Source organism: Sarcophilus harrisii, chromosome 4 (genome assembly GCF_902635505.1).
Source record: "Sarcophilus harrisii chromosome 4, mSarHar1.11, whole genome shotgun sequence".
Taxonomy (NCBI): domain Eukaryota; kingdom Metazoa; phylum Chordata; class Mammalia; order Dasyuromorphia; family Dasyuridae; genus Sarcophilus; species Sarcophilus harrisii.
The window spans coordinates 395,081,917-395,100,098 of NC_045429.1; the positions used below are offsets into that span (position 1 = coordinate 395,081,917).

At 32.3% G+C, this 18,182-nt stretch overlaps 1 protein-coding gene across 2 annotated transcripts in view; it reads left to right on the forward strand.

Moving 5' to 3' along the window:
* Positions 1-17,390, forward strand: part of RWDD3 (RWD domain containing 3) — a 30,325-nt gene extending 12,935 nt beyond the window's left edge. Inside the window, exons 2-4 of one of the 2 annotated variants that reach the window (XM_031967118.1) lie at positions 14,113-14,591; positions 16,007-16,122; positions 16,216-17,390. In XM_031967118.1, coding sequence (XP_031822978.1) covers positions 14,113-14,591; positions 16,007-16,122; positions 16,216-16,330 — 710 coding nt within the window. In that variant the 3' untranslated portion in view covers positions 16,331-17,390. Of the gene's footprint in view, positions 1-14,106; positions 14,592-16,006; positions 16,123-16,215 lie in introns of both variants that reach the window. The other variant, XM_031967117.1, reaches the window with a different exon arrangement.
* The last annotated feature ends 792 nt before the right edge of the window (positions 17,391-18,182 follow it).

Consider the following 18,182-nt stretch of genomic DNA (forward strand, 5'->3'; position numbering starts at 1 on the left):
TATGTATTACTTACATTTTGTTGCTATTAAAAAGGAAATTATTGAACTTTGCTCGCCCTTTAGAATTTATTCTACTTCCCAACAGGGAAAAATTTATATTTTCCTTTTTATGGATGTTGGCTTAAAAAGAAGAACCTAACCTGTAATTTCATTGCTATAAGTCAGGAGCTTCCTCTACTAAGTCTGATTTGTACCTTGTAAATTATAGTTTTAAATTCACATACTCAACAAGTATTTATTACCTTCAAAACATTGTGTTAGGTTCTAGAGAGTTAAAGACAAAAATAGAAGAACTGCCCTTTAGGAACTTACATTCTATTGGGTGAAGCAATGAGTATATGAAAACAATAATTTTATAATGATGGGAGGGAAGACATTAGCAACTTGTGAGGATCAAAACTGGCTTCCTATAGGATGTATTTGAGTTGAACTTTAAGGAAACTAGAGAGATTCTAAGAGGCAGATGTGAAGAAGAGTGTCTTTGCCAGGCATGGGGCACATATTATGTAAAAGCACAAAGGGGAGCCAGAATAATGTGAAAATTAAGACCAGTTTACCTAGAATGAAAAGTCACAACCTATAATATAGGCTTTTCACCTAAAAGTATTATAATAGCTTTCTAATTGGTCTCCCTGCCCCTAGTCTTTTTCCTTTCCAAACTCTTCATACAGCTATAATGTGAGTGGAGAAAAGGGGAAGGATGTGAGATACAATACTAAAGTGGAATTGATAAGACTGCAGTTAATTTTATATGGAGTGTGAGGAGGAATGCATAGTAAAGTCTTGACTTTTGAAGTTGTGAACCTGAGTGACAAGAACCATGGGAGTGCTTTGCATACAAAGAAGAAATTTAGGAAGGAAAGGTTTTTTTTTTGTTTTTGTTTTTTTTGTTTTTTTTTTATTTAATAGCCTTTAATTTACAGGATATATACATGGGTAACTTTACAGCATTAACAATTGCCAAACCTCTTGTTCCAATTTTTCACCTCTTACCCCCCCACCCCCTCCCCTAGATGGCAGGATGACCAGTAGATGTTTAAATATATTAAAATATAACTTAGATACACAATAAGTATACATGACCAAAACATTATTTTGCTGTACAAAAAGAATCAGACTCTGAATTATTGTACAATTAGCTTGTGAAGGAAATCAAAGATGCAGGTGTGCATAAATATAGGGACTGGGAATTCAATGTAATGGTTTTTAGTCATCTCCCAGAGTTCTTTTTCTGGGTATAGCTAGTTCAGTTCATTACTGCTCCATTAGAAATGATTTGGTTGATCTCGTTGCTGAGGATGGCCTGATCCATCAGGACTGGTCATCATCTAGTATTGTTGTTGAAGTATATAATGATCTCCTGGTCCTGCTCATTTCACTTAGCATCAGTTCGTGTAAGTCTCTCCAGGCCTTTCTGAAATCATCCTGTTGGTCATTTCTTACAGATTTTGTTTTGTTTTTTGAAAATAATTAGTTTTGTGTTGAGTTTGAGATGTCTGTCTGGAATTGACTAGTTGATAATTGGTGATAATATGACTGGGGTTCAAGAGAAAGACTTGGACTAGATTATGTACATATATAGGGAGATATTTGTGTGAGATAAAATAGAATGAAAATCACTGCTTCCATATGTGTAAAGATGTTTCTTTCTTTCCCAGTTTATTTTTGTTAAAATCTTCCTCACACTTAGAGTGATAACTTACATGAATTTTTATGAAAATTACTTTCTAAGAATATTTTAAAATTACTATAAATAAAGGCAGTCTTTGTTTTTTGCTCAATCAGAAACATTGCCTTTTGCATCAATACATAGGGTTAATAGATTCTTTTAGCTTTAAGTGATGTGGTCAAACCTGTACTGTACTCAAAACTCATTTTATAGGAAACACATTTTTTAAAGCTACTGATTGGGCTAACCTATCAAAATTTAAAATATCAACATATATCCTGACTAGTAGGCATCATGGTGCAATTAGAAAGACCATTGGTTCTGGAGTCAAAGTATCTGGCTTATAATTCTTCCCTTTTGATATGTATTAATTGTGTGATATTGGGCAAATAACTTAATCTTACTTTACCTCATGTTTTTCATTTGTGAAATGAGGGAATTATATTAAATGGCCTCTGTGGTCCTTTCTAGCATTAGAATTATGATCCTATGATTCAAATTCTTGTTTCAGAGGTTCTTCTTGAGTTTTTTTAGTAGAATTTCTTTAACTTTTAATTTTGACAACAAATATATATATATAATAAAATAGCTTGACTTGACAAGGAACGGAACTTAAACTGTGAAGACCGTGTATTTTTAAAATCAGCAGGAGTCTGGAGTTCAGGTTAGGGGAAAATCGTCAGTCTTTATTCTCAGTGAAGAAGGATCGGAGGTGGAAGAGAATCGGAGATAGCAATGTGTGCAGCTGAGTCAAGAAGCTAGCTAGACCCGCAGCCACAAGACCAGCAGCCAGGAGAATGGACTCCAGGCCCAATCTCTCCCAGCTTCTCTTCCTGTTCCTCTCTCTGCCCCCACCCACCAAAATCGTCATTTCCTGTACAACACATCAGGACTTGCACAGAGAGTGGGCAGGGACCATTCTTTATCCAATCATGTATATTAATAGAGTATAGTCCAATTACTATTTAGCCTCATGTACTTGGGACCTCAGTGCATCCACTCAAGCAAGCCTCAGCCCATTACATTAAACTCTGCCTCAGAATGTGTAGGTAACCTTTATCTGGGTAAGTCATTTAATTTCTATGAACTGAGTAATTTCTAAAATATGAACAATCATAGCACCTACTTCACAGGGTTATTGTGAAGCTTAAAGGAGATCATTTATATAAATCAGTTTTTAATCCTTGACCTATAAAATGTTAGCTATTGTTATCTTTATGGTTTTATTTGTTTATATGCATCAGAAAAATTAGAGGCAAAGACAAACAGTGCTCTTTCCTTTTATTGTTGACTTACTGAGTAGACCAACTCTGATAGTTCCTTTCTTTACCCTTTTAAGGAGAACCTGACAGCCATCTTTCCAATTGAAACTTCCTTGTCTTCTGCTTTCATTTGTAGTAAGAATATCAATAGTGCTATGATTAGTATCTTCAGTAATATGTTTAGTTATAGAAGCCAACTTCCTTCCCTTCCCCCCCCCCCCCCCCCCCCCCCCAATTGCCTTCCATTAGGCTTAAAATTAAGTTAGAGCATATATCCTGATTTCCAGAAATCTCTTACCTCTTTAATCCTAAATTGCTCTATTTTTCCATAGGTGTTCCACATTTTTATGTCCTAGCATGGGCATTATAGAAGCTAGCTTATTAATACATGGGAATCTTAGGTGCTTGTCCTTTGCTGTACAGCTTTTCCCCTTGTTTTAGGAACCTTATTATATCCAGTTTTGGTACTTAAGAATGTCTGGAGTCCAGTAGACATTCTGAATTTGATTGTCCTGTGTTTATAAAGTTCCTGTTTTCCTTTTAGTTGATGTTAAAAAATATCTACAAGATTGAGACTTTTGAGCTAATTTTTCGAACTGTCTCTCAACTGGCAAGTTGTCTAATAAAAACTTTGAGCAGTCTGAACTGTCAGCCAGAGATTGATCTTTATTCCAAGACATAGTACTATGAGTTAATTTATTGTTCTCAAATGGTCTAAAATCTGTCATTCTTAGAATTTTCTGTCTCTTCTTGTTACTTATCTATAGGGGTGGAAGGTGGCTTCAAAGAATTGAGGTATATTTAATTATGAGTTGCCATGGCCAACAATTTACCAGTTGGTAGCTAACTTGCTGGTATTTACTAAGCCTGGTGCTAAGCTTTCAAATTGTAATTTGCATTGTGAAATCAGATAAGAAAATGTATCTATTCAGAAACTTCTTTGAATCCATGGTAATTACTTTTCTTACTGTAGGAGAATAACACTTTAAATATACTTTAGAAATTGTGAATTTTATTTTATTTTTTTGCCAAATAAGTATATTTTCAAAATGAGAGGAGAAATACACCTTTATATAATGCAAATAGAGCAAAAGTGCCTGGATGAGAAAGAGATTTGGAATTAGGTAAGAATGACAGTAAGATTAAATAGTGAACTTCTTTCACTAATATTTTTATGACATTGGTGACTTTTGTAGGCATTCTACTCATCCACTTTAAAAATCTCTGGGTTTCTATTTGTAATTCTTAGCACTAGTAATTATAGCCTTGTATCTTTTCACAGCCTTAGTTTCTGACTCTAATCCTCTATTTCAAGCCCCAGACTTGACTCTTTAGCCCTAATATTGTCTGCTCAGTTTGGTGTTTGAGGGCTAAGAAAAGTGAAGTTTCTGGAAATGGGAAACCACAATACATATAGAGAGGAGAAGTGCTAAAATACTTGGGCAACAAAATGGGTTCTTGAACCTTGGAGGTATGTGAGGATTTAAAATACTTAAATTCTGGTTCTTAGATATAGATGTATATGCTTATTGGTTGACAGTAGTAAGATTTTTTTAATATGTGCAAAATGATCATAGTGACAAATTACATTACATAGTACTTTTTACATAAATTTCATATAATCTAATTTTTTTCTCATAACTGTCTGAGGTTAGAAAGAATAGTTATTTCCATTTGACAGATGATGAAATTAAGGCACAGGAGTTGAGGGATTAGCTTAGGCTATTCAGCTGAGATAAGGCATATCTTGGGACTAAAAGCTAGGTTTTATTTCTAGCCCAAGGCTTTTCCTTTAAATATCAACACAAAGTAAAATTGGAATTGATGAGCAGAGAATAGAAGCTTCGCCATGGAAAAGATAGAAAATATTTATTAAAAACATAGTTATGTTCACAATCAAAAACTTTGGTTCACCTTAATATCATTTGATATTGTTCTAGAAGTGCTAGATATAGCAGTAAGATAAGGGAAAAAATTAAAGTTTTAAAAATTATCAAAGAGGTGACAGAATTGTGCTATTTTGCAGATAATATGATAGTTCAATTGGAAAACTCTACAGAGTCAGCAAAGACTAATTTAAGAATATTACTAATTTCTAAAAGAATTAGGATATAAAATAAATCCATAAAAATTATCAGCCTTTCTATAGTGTACTAACAAAACTAATAGGAATTAATAGGAAGAGTTTCATTTGAAATAGAAAAAAACATAAATTAGCTAGGTATAACTATCCACTCAAGACTCACATTGTAACAATTGCAAAATGCTCTTTACAAAAATGAAAGAATACAAATATTTGGAAAGAGATTATACATGGATAGGTTTTGATGATTTAAAATTGATGACATAATCTAAATTAAAGTACTGTACAGATTTAATTCTTTACTAATTAATGTACCAAGACTTACCTTATATAATTAGATAAAATAATAACAATTTATTTGGAAGAAGAAAAGCTACATAATCTCTAGGGAATTTTTTTTTTTAAAGGAGTAAAGAAAGTATAGCATCTTCATATCTCAACAGGAATGTAAAGTAGCAAAAAAAAAAAGGTATGTAAAGTGGTAATCATTAAAACTTTAATTCTGAAAGCAGACTGTGTAACAGATTAGGCAAATAAGATTCAGAAACAGTTGAACAGGATAGTTTAATGTTTGTTAAATCAAAGAATAAAAATTACTGGAGAAAAGTCTCCTTGTTTAACAGAAATTGTTGAGAAAATTGAAAAGTATTTTGGCAGAAATTAAGTTTAGGTCAGCAGATTACACCATACTTTCTTCAGTGATCTCAGTGATTTGGAAATTCCTTCCAGGTATGCAACTCATCCTTGCAGTCTATCTTGCATGATTATTGTAATGTCCTGCTGTAGATTCATCATAGAAGATATCCAATGTGCTGGAAGTCTTTTTCATTTTCTCCTGAAATAATGAGAGTACCAGCAGAATACTAGCTGTTTTTCTGTCCATCTATCTGCCATCCCTTGACACATGACTGATTCATTTTTTTTCCCCTTCATTTTAATAATTCTTTGATGACATAAGAAGCCTCATTAGTTATATATTAGAGATTGCTCAATCTCATCATACGCTTTCCATTTTCCTCATAAGGAAAATTTTTCTTAATAGTATTTTATTTTTCCAAATACATATAAAGTTTTCAACATTAATTTTTGAAAAACCTTGTATTCCAAATTTTTCTCTTTCCTTTTATTATCTTTTCTCTCCCAAGACAGCAAGCAATCTATGATGTAGGTTAAATATGTGCAATCCTTTTAAACATTTTCATATTTTCATGCTGTGTAAGAAAAATCAGATCAAAAGCAAAAAAATGAGAAAGAAAAAAAGCAAACAGAAAAAGAGGTGAAAATACTATGCTTTGATTGACATTCAGTCTCCATAATTCTCTTTCTGGATGTGAATGGCATTTTCTATCCCAGTTCTATTGGAATTTCCTTGAATCACTGCATTGTTGAGAAGAGCCAAGTCCATCATAGTTGATCATCACATAATCTTGGTATTGTGGACAGTATTCTCTTGGTTCTGCTTACTTCACTCAGCATCAGTTCATGTGAGTCTTTTTAGGCTTTTCCGAAATCAGTCTGCCAATCATTTCTTATAGAACCGTAATATTGGGATTCATTTTTAATTCTTTTGAGGGAAGGGAAGAAGAGAAGAAAGAAACATTTATTAAGTCAAACACTGTACTAATTGATTTACAAATATTATCTTATTTGATCCTCACAAATGTTATTTTGTGGATAGAGGTAGATGTTATTATATTCATTTTACAGTTAAAGAAACTGAGGCAGATAGGTTAAGTGACTTGCCCACGGTTATGCAGCTAGTATCAGAGACAGAATTTGAATTTAGATCTTGCTGAGAACAAATATTTTGCACTGTGCTGCCTAGCTGTTAGTGGCTAACACCTAGCTAATAGTTGTATTCCTCATTTTGCTGCTATTCAGCAACAATGGTAGAATGTTAGTATTAGAAAGATGAACCTGAAGTTTGGGATTCATTAAAAAAGTTTTTCATTTTCTTAAAGGCAATACAGATCTCCTCTTTTTGTTCAACCTGTCCATATGTATTGTGTGCCATATCTTAGGGCTTCTTAAAGTTTTTCCATTCTCAACCTCTATTTGCCTGAGAAATTTTAATGGGATCTCTTCTTGAATCTGAGCTGAGGCATTTCTGACAGTATTTGTGCATATGCATGGCAAAGTGTGCCTCTTGCATGTTCATAACCAAGACTCCAGTGAAGTTGCTCAATGCAACATGGGCAAGCACTATCAAAAACATCTTGGACTCAATATGTGTTTGATTTTGGATTAATTTTTGGTCATTACATTGAGAAACCTTTTACTTTTGCCAAATTTTTCACAATCCCCACATTCAGGGTTGCAATCCACGGTTTAAGAAGTTTTGATATATCTTATTCTTTAATAAGTTTTAGATGAATATTTGACCTATATATAAAGGGTCACTATAATTATGGGAAGGAAAGGAATAATAATAATAACAACAATAAATTACAACACAATAAATCTAATGGACTTTATATAGCTCTTTTAAGATTTGCAAAATACTTTACATATATTATCTTATTTGATCCTCATAACAACCCTGGGGTAAGTGCTGTTATTATCTCCATTTTATAGATGAGGAAATTGAGACTAAGGGTTTAGGGTTGCATAACTAGTAAGTGTTTAACGTGGGAGTTGAACAAGGTTTTCCCAACTCCCAAGTCCAGCATTATTACCTATAAAAAAAGAAAGTGCTATTTGTGAAGTTGATTTTTGTTTTGTATCCAAGTAACATTTTTCATTTATCCCTATTGAATTTCATCTTGTTAGATTTAATCCAATGCTGATTGGCCCTGAAATTCTTTATTTGTCATGGATTTGTTGGTCTTGTGGTGAAGCCTATGGGCCCTTTCTCAAAATATGTTTTAAAATACCTAATTTTAAAAAAAATCCCAAAACATTGTTTCAGAGGAAATCAATTATATTGAATACAGCAAAAAAATAAAAAATAATAATAATTCAGGTTAATACCTGAACTGGATCTCATGTTAAGAACTCTTGCTCTAGCCCTTCACTTCTTCAAGACCCTACCAACTAGGAATTTCTAGAGTTCTCTTTAATTGTTTTGGCTACAGGAAAATCACAGGATCAGTCAACCAAAAATATTACAGATTCAGACCCAGAAAAGATTTTAGAGATCATATCATCTCACTAATTAATATTATAAATAATAAAATAATATTATATAATATACATATATAATATATCTATAATATTTATATATAATATGTATAATATTATAAAATGTTATAAAAGAAGATACTGAAATCAAGAGATTTGAATCCATACAAATGGAATGTTGGGATTCAAATTTAAGTCCTTCAAATCCAAATTCAATGCTCTTTTCTTGACAAAATGCTAATCCTGGCCCTCTAAATATATGTGAGCTCACTTATGGTAATAAAATTCTAGTTTTTTACAATTATTTTAAAATTACCCTAGGTTTTACTTTTTAAAAAATGTTATTTTATAGATTTTTCATTGTTAAAATGTATTCTCTTAACATTTTATCTTTTGCTGCATGACTTAGTTTATTCTCAGTCACGTGATAGGAAGTCAAATTCTGTCAAGAAAATGGACTTCTCTAACTATTGAGAACCATATATAATACTTTAAATGAGTACATAAAGATGTAAATTAAAACACTTCTAAGAATTCATCTCATATCTAGCAAAAAGAAAATATAACAAAAGATAAGGAGAGCCACTTTTGGAAAGCTCATAGAAAGACACACTAATACATAATTGGTGAAATTGTGACCTGGTCCAGACATTCTAAAATGTAATTTAAAATCATCCTAAGAAAGTGACTTAAAATGTCCATAAAATGTATCATGTAGCAATGTATCAAATGTAGCAAGATATCAAATGTATTAAATTTATGTACCATTTTTTTATTATAGTTTTTTATTTACAAGATATATGCATGGGTAATTTTTCATCTTTGACCCTTGCAAAACCTTCTGTTCCAACTTTTCCTCTCCTTCCCCCCCATCCTCTCCCCCAGATGGCAGGTAGACCAATACATATTAAATATGTTAAAGTATATGTTAAATATAATATATGTATACATGTCCATACAGTTATTTTGATGCACAAGAAGAATTGAACTTTGAGATAAGGTAAAATTAACTTGAGAAGGAAATCAAAAATGCAAGCGGACAAAAACAGAGGCATTAGAAATGCTATGTAGTGGTTCACACTCATTTTTAAGAGTTCTTTTGCTGGGTGTAACTGGTTCTATTCATTATTGAACAAATGGAATGATTTGGTTCATCTCATTGTTGAAGAGAGCCATGTTCATCAAAATTGATCATCATATAGTATTGTTGTTGAAGTATATAATGATCTCCTGGTCCTGCTCATTTCACTCAGCATCAGTTCATGTAAGTCTCTCCAGGCCTTTCTGAAATCATACTGCTGGTCATTTCTTATGGAACAATAATATTCCATAATATTCATATACCACAATTTATTCAGCCATTCTCCAATTGATGGGCATCCATTCAATTTCCAGTTTCTAGCCACTACAAAAAAGGACTATGGCAGCATTTTTTTTTTTTTTTTTGTAGTAACAAGTATAATATATGATTATTAACTGGGGGATAGTTAAATATTTTTGGTATATGGATATATTGGAATATTGTTATTGTACAATCAGCAATGATGAGCATACTATATCCAGAGTATCATGAGAAAACAAACTAAAAATAAGCAGAAAGAGGAAAAGTATAAACAATGGCTGCCTCAACATAAATAGAAATAATGATAAAACAATCAGAACTGAATATTATAAAATTAGAATGATTTTTGGAACTTAAAAAGATGTGAAAGTATCTTTTCACCTTTGAAGAAATGGGCTTGACATGTAATTTTAGACTTAGCCAACATATTGGTTATTTTTGCTGAACTATTTTTTTTCTCATTTTTTATTTTTTGGGTTTTTATTTTAAGGGTTTAACTTTTTATTATTATTATTATAGCTTCTTATTGACAAAACATATGCATGGGTGATTTTTCAACATTGACCCTTGCAAAAACTTCTGTTCCAACTTTTCCCCTCCTTTCCTCCACCCCCTCCCCTAGATGGCAGTTAGTCCCATACATGTAAAATATGTTAAAGCATATGTTAAATACAATATATGTATACATATTTATACAGTTATCTTGCTGCACAAGAAAAATCGGATTTAGAAAAAAGGTAAAAATAACCTGAGAAGAAAAACAAAAATGCAAGCAAACAATAACAGAAAGAGTGGAAATTCTATGTTGTGATCCACACTCATTTCCCACTGTTCTTTCGCTGGGTGTAGCTGGTACTGGTCATTACTGATCAATTGGAACTGATTTAGATCCTCTCATTGTTGAAGATAGCCACTTTCATCAGAATTGATCCTCATATAATATTGTTGTTGAAGTGTATAATGATTTCCTGGTTCTGCTCATTTCACTTAGCATCAAATCATTTAAGTCTGCAAGCCTCTCTGTATTCATCCTGCTGGTCATTTCTTACAGAACAATAATATTCTATAACATTCACATACGACAATTTACTCAGCCGTTCTCCAATTGATGGGCATCCATTCAATTTCCAGTTTCTAGCCACTACAAAAAAGACTGCCACACACATTTTTGCACATACAGGTAAGGGTTTAATTTCTGGGGGGGAGGGGCAGAGAAGAGAAAGATTAGGAAGTGAATGTGATAACAACAACAATAATAAATGGAATTTATATTTGCAAAGCATCTTAAATATACTGTCTCACTTTATATGATAAACCTGGAAAGTCAGGTAGTATTATCCTTGTTTTTTAGATAAGAAGTCTTGAGTCAGGCAAGTTAAATGACTTACAAATGACCCAGAGTCACATAGGTATAAGTATCTGAGACTAGATTTGAACTCAAGTCTCAAGTCTAGATAAAGGACTTAATCTGTTGTGCCAACCTAGATACCTGGAGACTTGAGAAGTTAAGTGACCTGCCCAGAGTCACATATTCAATATGTGTTGAAGTAGGAATTGAACTTCATTTTTTTAATGCCAAGATGATAATCCTCAAAATAGTGTTCTACAAGAAACTGAAGGCAGCTAGGTGGTGCAGTAGATAAAATGTTGGGCCTGGAGTCAAGGGGACATGCATTCAAATCCAGCCTCTAACTCTTACTACTTGTTTGACTCTAGGCAAGTCATTTAATCTCAGTTTGCTTATCTATAGCATGATTTAGAGAAGGAAACAGCAGACTATTTTGTGTTTTTGCTAAAAACAAAAACAAAAACAAAATCAAAAAACCCAAATGGATTTTTGAAGACTGAAGACAAGACTGAAATGATTGAATAGCAACATCTGGTAACTGTAGCCCCAAAGACTACCTGGGGTAATTTCATTTGGCTCCAAACATCTTCGACGTATTCCTTTTCCTTTCATAAATAATGACAGTTCTTATACTTTCTAAAAACTTTTATAATCAAAGTAGGTTCCTTATGGTATTAAGTACTAAAGATGGTTACTTGAAGTGGAAACTTAAAAACTACTGCAAACAACATAAAATTATTGGAATGGAAGAGAACAAAAAGCATTTAATTCATTCCTTATCTCTGAGGCAAATGACTTAAAAACAATTTTTTTTGAAAGATATTTTACAATTTCCTTCAATAAGTAATGCTTGTGTCTATAATTACATGTTGGTGTATTAAATAATTCTACCTTGGATTTTAATGATATTTTTATCCAAAAAAGTACTTTAACTTACGGTAGTATGCTTAAATATTGTGTAAATATATCTTTCATTTCATTGGGAGAAAGTCTTGATAGGAAAAATATGTTTTGCAGGGTTGAAGTATTAGCTGGGGTGGGGAGGACAAACCTATTTTTTAAAAACTTGTTTCTCATGTCTGTCTTTGTTATGTTTTGGTTCAAGTCAAGAAATTACAAAGACAGTGCTTCAACCTTTCTTGGGAATTTGGATCCATAAAGGTACTGTCTTGATAGGTATGGTATTAGGTAGATACATTTGTCTCCATTAGCTTAGAATCTGCTCTTTGAATTATTGTTTAGATGACAATCAAAACCTGTATTTCCACTTGTATTTAACAAATTGTGTATCACTATTTTTAGATTGTAGTCATTTGTGTAATGGGCTGAAAGCTTGAATCTTTGCACTGTGGTCCCAAGCACCTGAGGCTAAATAGTAATTGGATGATACTCTGTTAATATATGCTTGGAGAAAGAATGGCCCCGCCCACTCTCTGTGCAAGTTTTGATGTGTTGTATAGGAAATGACGTAGAGACGATTTTGGTGGGTGGAGGGAGAGAGGCAGAGAGACTGCTGGTCGGGTTCTTGTTGCGACTGATCTCACTTCCTATCGCCATCTCCCCTTCACCTCCACAAAGAATAAAGATCCAGGATTTTCCCTTAACCTGAATTCTTGACTCTGGCTGATTTTAAAATACGCGGTCATCACACATTTGGCACATTTTTTCCATAGAATTCTTAATAGTAATATTTGAAGAAGTCAGTATTCATCACAAATTTTCTCTTATTAATGTAAGGAAACGATTTTAATATCACATATCTTAAAATGGAATTATAATTATTTTAAATTGGCCTTGTAGTAGTCTTTCTTAGAGAGTCCTAAAGTGACTGAAAATGATTTTCAAGTATGAAAATGAGAGGCATTTGTCTTCCTATCATGTGAAAAAGAAATGAAACATGTGCATACAGAGAAAGAGTTTGAAATAGGTACCAACTTGAACTTCAAAGAAATTCATTTGTATACCCAGTTCTGTTGTATTTTGCTTTTCTGATCTGTTTACTTCTGCCCCTTGTAAAATGAATCAGTCTGACATTTTATCAACTTTTTTGAAAAGTGAGGTGAAATGAGGTAGAACACATCAAAGAGGTGAAGCAGAGCAGATCTGAAAGAAAACAGATTCTTTAATACTTGGTATCTGCTTTTTTCCTTATTCTTAAAGTGCGAAGATCGTGTATTTTAAGATCAGCACGAGACAGGAATTCAGGTTAGGGGAAAATCGTCAGTCTTTATTCTCAGTGAAGAAGGATCGGAGGTGGAAGAGAATCGGCGATAGCAATGTGTGCAGTTGAGTCAAGAAACTAGCTCGACCAGCAGCCACACAACCAGCAGCTCGGAATCTCGAACCCAGCCCAATCTCTCCCCGCTTGTCTTCCTCCCTCTCTCTCTTCCTTCACCCACCAAAATCGTCATTTCCTATACAACACATCAGGACTTGCACTGAGAGTGGGCAGGGACCATTCTTTATCCAATCATGTATATTAATAGAGTATGGCCCAATTACTATCTAGCCTCATGTACTTGGGACCTCAGTGCATCGGCTCAAACCTCAGCCCATTACATTAAAGAACTTTGGGTTTGGTTGATATCCACTAATTTTTTCATGATATTAACATACTGGTATATTGACTTGGATTTGTTTAAAGAAAAAAGGTTTTTTGGGAGCATTGATGTATATACTTAATCATATTTTCTTTGATTATTTTTTTCTATTTCAGTATTCATCAGTCTATTTGTTTCCTGATATGATGCCACTTTATTTCCTTAACTTGTATATATAATGTGCAGTTTCTTTGACCAATTTTTGTTATTGGTAGTTAGTATTTTCACCCAAGTTCAAGAAGAAAAGCTTATAAGAATTAGTACCTTCTAATTTTTTGTCAGACTGAGGTAGACAGTATAATTGACTGTTAAGTGCTTGTTGGAAATAATTTGTAAATAAAACCTTTCTTACCAGTCAGTAATACCTCATAACTTGGAAGTTGATACACTGTATTATGGTAAAACATTTTGAAATAAGCTTTCCCTTACTCTTAATTCCAGTGCTATCCTTCTGTTAATTACATCCTATTTATCTTGTATATAGCTTGTTATGTATATATTTCTTTGCATGTTGTCTTACCCTTTAGATTGTAAGTTTCTTGAGGTCAAGGTCTGTCTCCAGTACTCAGCACACAGTGCCTGATGTGCTTGTTAAATATTTATTGATTGACTACACTCTTAAGTTATTAATGTTCTTTCTAAACTAAATTATGCACAATTGATTATTTTGGATCTCTTTCAGAAACAGATGGAGTTTCATTCAGAATTAACACAAATGGACAAGGATTTTTGGATGAAAATATACCATTAAGACTATCATTTCATTTACCAGCTACTTACCCATCTTGTCTACCAGGAATCTCAGTTAACTCTGAGCACCTTACCAGGGCACAATGTATAGTTATAAAAGAGAAGCTACTTGAACAAGCAAAAAATCTTTTGTCTGAGCCGATGATACATGAGCTTGTTCTCTGGATTCAACAACACCTCAAGCACATCATCGGGCAGCCAGAAACAATTGTTAGCTCTGAAGATTGTACTTTGTCAAAAAGTATAATGGATGATGGAACATGGATCACCCTTTTGCATTTAGATCACATGAGAGCAAAGACTAAGTATATCAAAACTGTGGAGAAGTGGACTTCAAATTTAAGACTTGCTGGAAGACTGATGTTTTGTGGCAAAATAATACTCATTCTTCTTCAAGGAGACAGAAATAGTATCAAGGTGCCAAAATTGAATATTGAATGAAAATTTTGTTATTTTGTTAATTAAAAATGGGTGGATAAAAGAATATTTCATAGCACTTAATGAGGATGGCCAAATTATTAGAGATATATCTGTAGCCTATATTACTGTTGTTATAAGCATTTATTTTCTTTGAAAGTCTTTGTCTACTAGTTACACAACAAACTTATGAAGGCTTGAAGATTTTTTGTTTTTATTTATGCTATTTGAAATTAGTGGCTGGTGAAATATATGAGATGAAAATATTACAAGAGATGAAGATGCATATATGTATGTATTTTTGTATGTATATACCTTGTTCCTATGTCTTACAGTGTTGGAGAGAATTTAAGTTTTGTCTCAATATTTGATTTTCATTCAAGGATTATTGCTAAAATGTTAGTCTAGGTAGTTAATTTTGTGGTCAGTGACACCTGAAAAGACTTTTTAATAGAAATAGCATTCACATCAATGAAATAATATATCTTGAAGTAATAAGATATTAATTTTAATATGTTATAAAGATGCATATGTATGTTTATATATAGCTCCTCATAGATAGGTTCAGGAAAACATAGGAAAGTATGTTCAAGATAAGCAATAGTTTTTTTCTCACCTCTTCCAATTAAAAAGAAACAGTGTGACATTTTTTTGATGTCTGTACTGACTGGAAAGAGTGGTCTGTGTCTTATAATTGATACTTAGTTTGAGAGGTAGAATTGCTCTTAGTTCTTTACCTCCCACCATATATTTTTCTTTCTAGTTGACTTTTCCCAGCTAGAGGAGAAAAATTGTTATTAAAATTCAACAGTTTTTAACAGTTATAGTATATTAATCAGTTTTGTTCTTCTAAATAAATCAAAGTAACATTTTTTAAAAATTACTTTTACTTTGTCTTATTTCAGACACTGATTACACTGATAAAATTTTATTTTCAGAGTTGACTTTTTAACCTTTCTGTATATTAGAATTCTGCAAAAATATATTTATTTTTAGATTTTCAAAAAAGATTCTATATTAATTTGAAGTCAGATCCTACCAATTTGAAGAGAAGATAGTATGCTTAGTAGATAGAAAGCTACCCTTATACTTAGAAGACCTGCATTAGAGTGACTCTTGGACTGTAAGTTCCTGAGCAATTGCCATTAGTACTGGAAGTAGAAATTTGCTCAATAAGAATCACAGTTTGGGACAAAAATTTTTTGAATATGTTCTAAACCAATATTCATTGAGTCCATGGATATGGCATAGAAATACCTGATTTTTCTTGTCATCTGTATGCAAAATCAGACATAACTGATGGTCTAGAAAATGAATATTTTTATACAGGAAATAAGCCTTGTGTGTTTATGACTTTTAAAACTAAATCTCCAGCATGGTAAGATAAGTATTTAATGCCCTAATTTATCATTTAGGAATACCTGATTCTTCAGAAAACCTCCAAAGTTGATGTGGACTCAAGCGGAAAGAAATGCAAAGAGAAAATGATTAGTGTACTCTTTGAAACAAAAGTACAGATGGAACACAAAAGGTATAATTTAGTACTGTTGTAAAAAGCAACTGAATTGATAATTACATTCTGACAAATCTAGGCATATTCATGAGTTTCTCTTGTATAATGTAGGTTCCTGGCATTTGAAGTCAAAGAGTATTCATCGTTGGATGAGTTACTAAAGGAATTTGAAGCAGCAGGACTTAAGGAGCTGTTCTCTGAATTTGTACTTCCATTGGTAAAATGAAATAAAAAACACAGAAGTCTTTTAATAAAACAGGAATTGTATGGATTAGTTTCTGTGAACAATTATGTTTCAACACTTTTGGGAAGCAATTTTAATTTTTTTTGGAATAAGACATGCAAACTTCTCAACTCGAGGAAAAAATTTACATTCATTAAAAAGTTAGATTAAAATAAGCAAATATTTATTAAGTACCCATGTTCAAGTCAATGTGGTAAGCTCTGGGAATAGAAAGGCAAAGAGATGTGGTTTTGACTGTATCTTAATGCTTACTAAGAAAGTCTGAGTTTCATTACTGACACATTTTTGAAAGCCACATGTGAAAAAATAGTAAATTCTACTATTTCTCCAGGCTATACATTTCTCTTTTCATTCACACATCATTCTCTTAACTATAACCTGACTGAATTTGAAGAAGTACTTGTTTTTATATGAATTTTTTTCTGGAAATCTTTATCACTTTTCTTTAAAATAAATTATATATAAAATTACTTACTTTGTACTTTTTGCACTACTATCTTATGTACAGAGATTTTTCCTCCCAAGAAATATAAATTGAAAGAACTTAAGAGATCTAATTCAACTTTTATCTGAACAAAAATATCCCCTCTATAATGAGCATATATGACAAATTAATGAAGAAATAGAAAATATTTCTTAATTTCCTACTATGTGATGGGCACTGTACTGGGGATACCCTGTCCTTAGCAAACTTACATTTTAATAGGAATAGATAGCACATATAAGAAAGTGGGGGCTAGTGAAGGGAATTTTGGTCTGGGAAATCACAGGAATTGTCAGTGGAGCAGCCTATTACAGTCTTTCTAGAAACAATCACAGTATTGATCTGATTACTAATCTCATTGTAATATCTGGAAAGAAGGCAGATAGAAGAATACTCAGATTCCTTGGTTTTTTGATTGTAGATAGCTAAGTGGGATATGAAATATATTCTGTTATTGACTACAGAGAGTTTGCATGCACTCATTAATTAGAATGCCCAAATACCAAATACCTTTGAAGTTGGGAAGACCTGACTTCAAATGCAGTCCGAGACACTAGTTATGTGATTCTGAGCAAGTCATTTAACCTTATGTGCTTCAGTTTCCTCATCTGTGAAATGAGTTGGCAAAGGAAAATTTGTCAAATTGGGATCACAAAAAGTTGGACATGATTGAACAACAATAATTTGATACCAGATCTAAATTTGCCTCTGTAACATCTGTTCCTACATCCTACTTTTGCTTCTGGGTCTCAGTAGAATAAGTCCATTTCCTTTTATATATGGCATCCCTTCATATATTTGAACATTCTTTTATTCTCTTAAGTCTTCTCCAGTCTAAGTATTTTTTAAATTAATTTAGTTTTAGTTTATTTATTTATTCAGTCTAAATATTTTTGTATTTAGTTCTGTGATCTTAATATTTCAAGTTGAAAATTTAAAAATATTTTATATTGATTGCCTTTTTGATCTTGTTTAAATCAGTAGTCTACAAAATACCAATGCTTTAAAAAATTATCATAGATGGCATTAAGGTTGCATATAAGCCATTTTTCAGTTCTTTTTTGGGGGTCTCCATACAACATGGCACTTTGTTAATAAGAAAATAAGAATTGTCAGTTTTAATTAAAACGCTCAGATGAAAATATATTGTATAGTTTTATAAGTTTCATAAAATAACCTTGCTTTGTTGGACAAAGGAAATTGAAAGTGATATAAATATTAGTTTTTTTTTTCTTCTGAAGTCTATTAAAGCACAATGTCCTTAAGACACATTTATATTCCACAGGGGAAATAAACTATATCATAAAGCATTTATTAAATTTAAAAATCCTGTAAACTTTATATGATTAC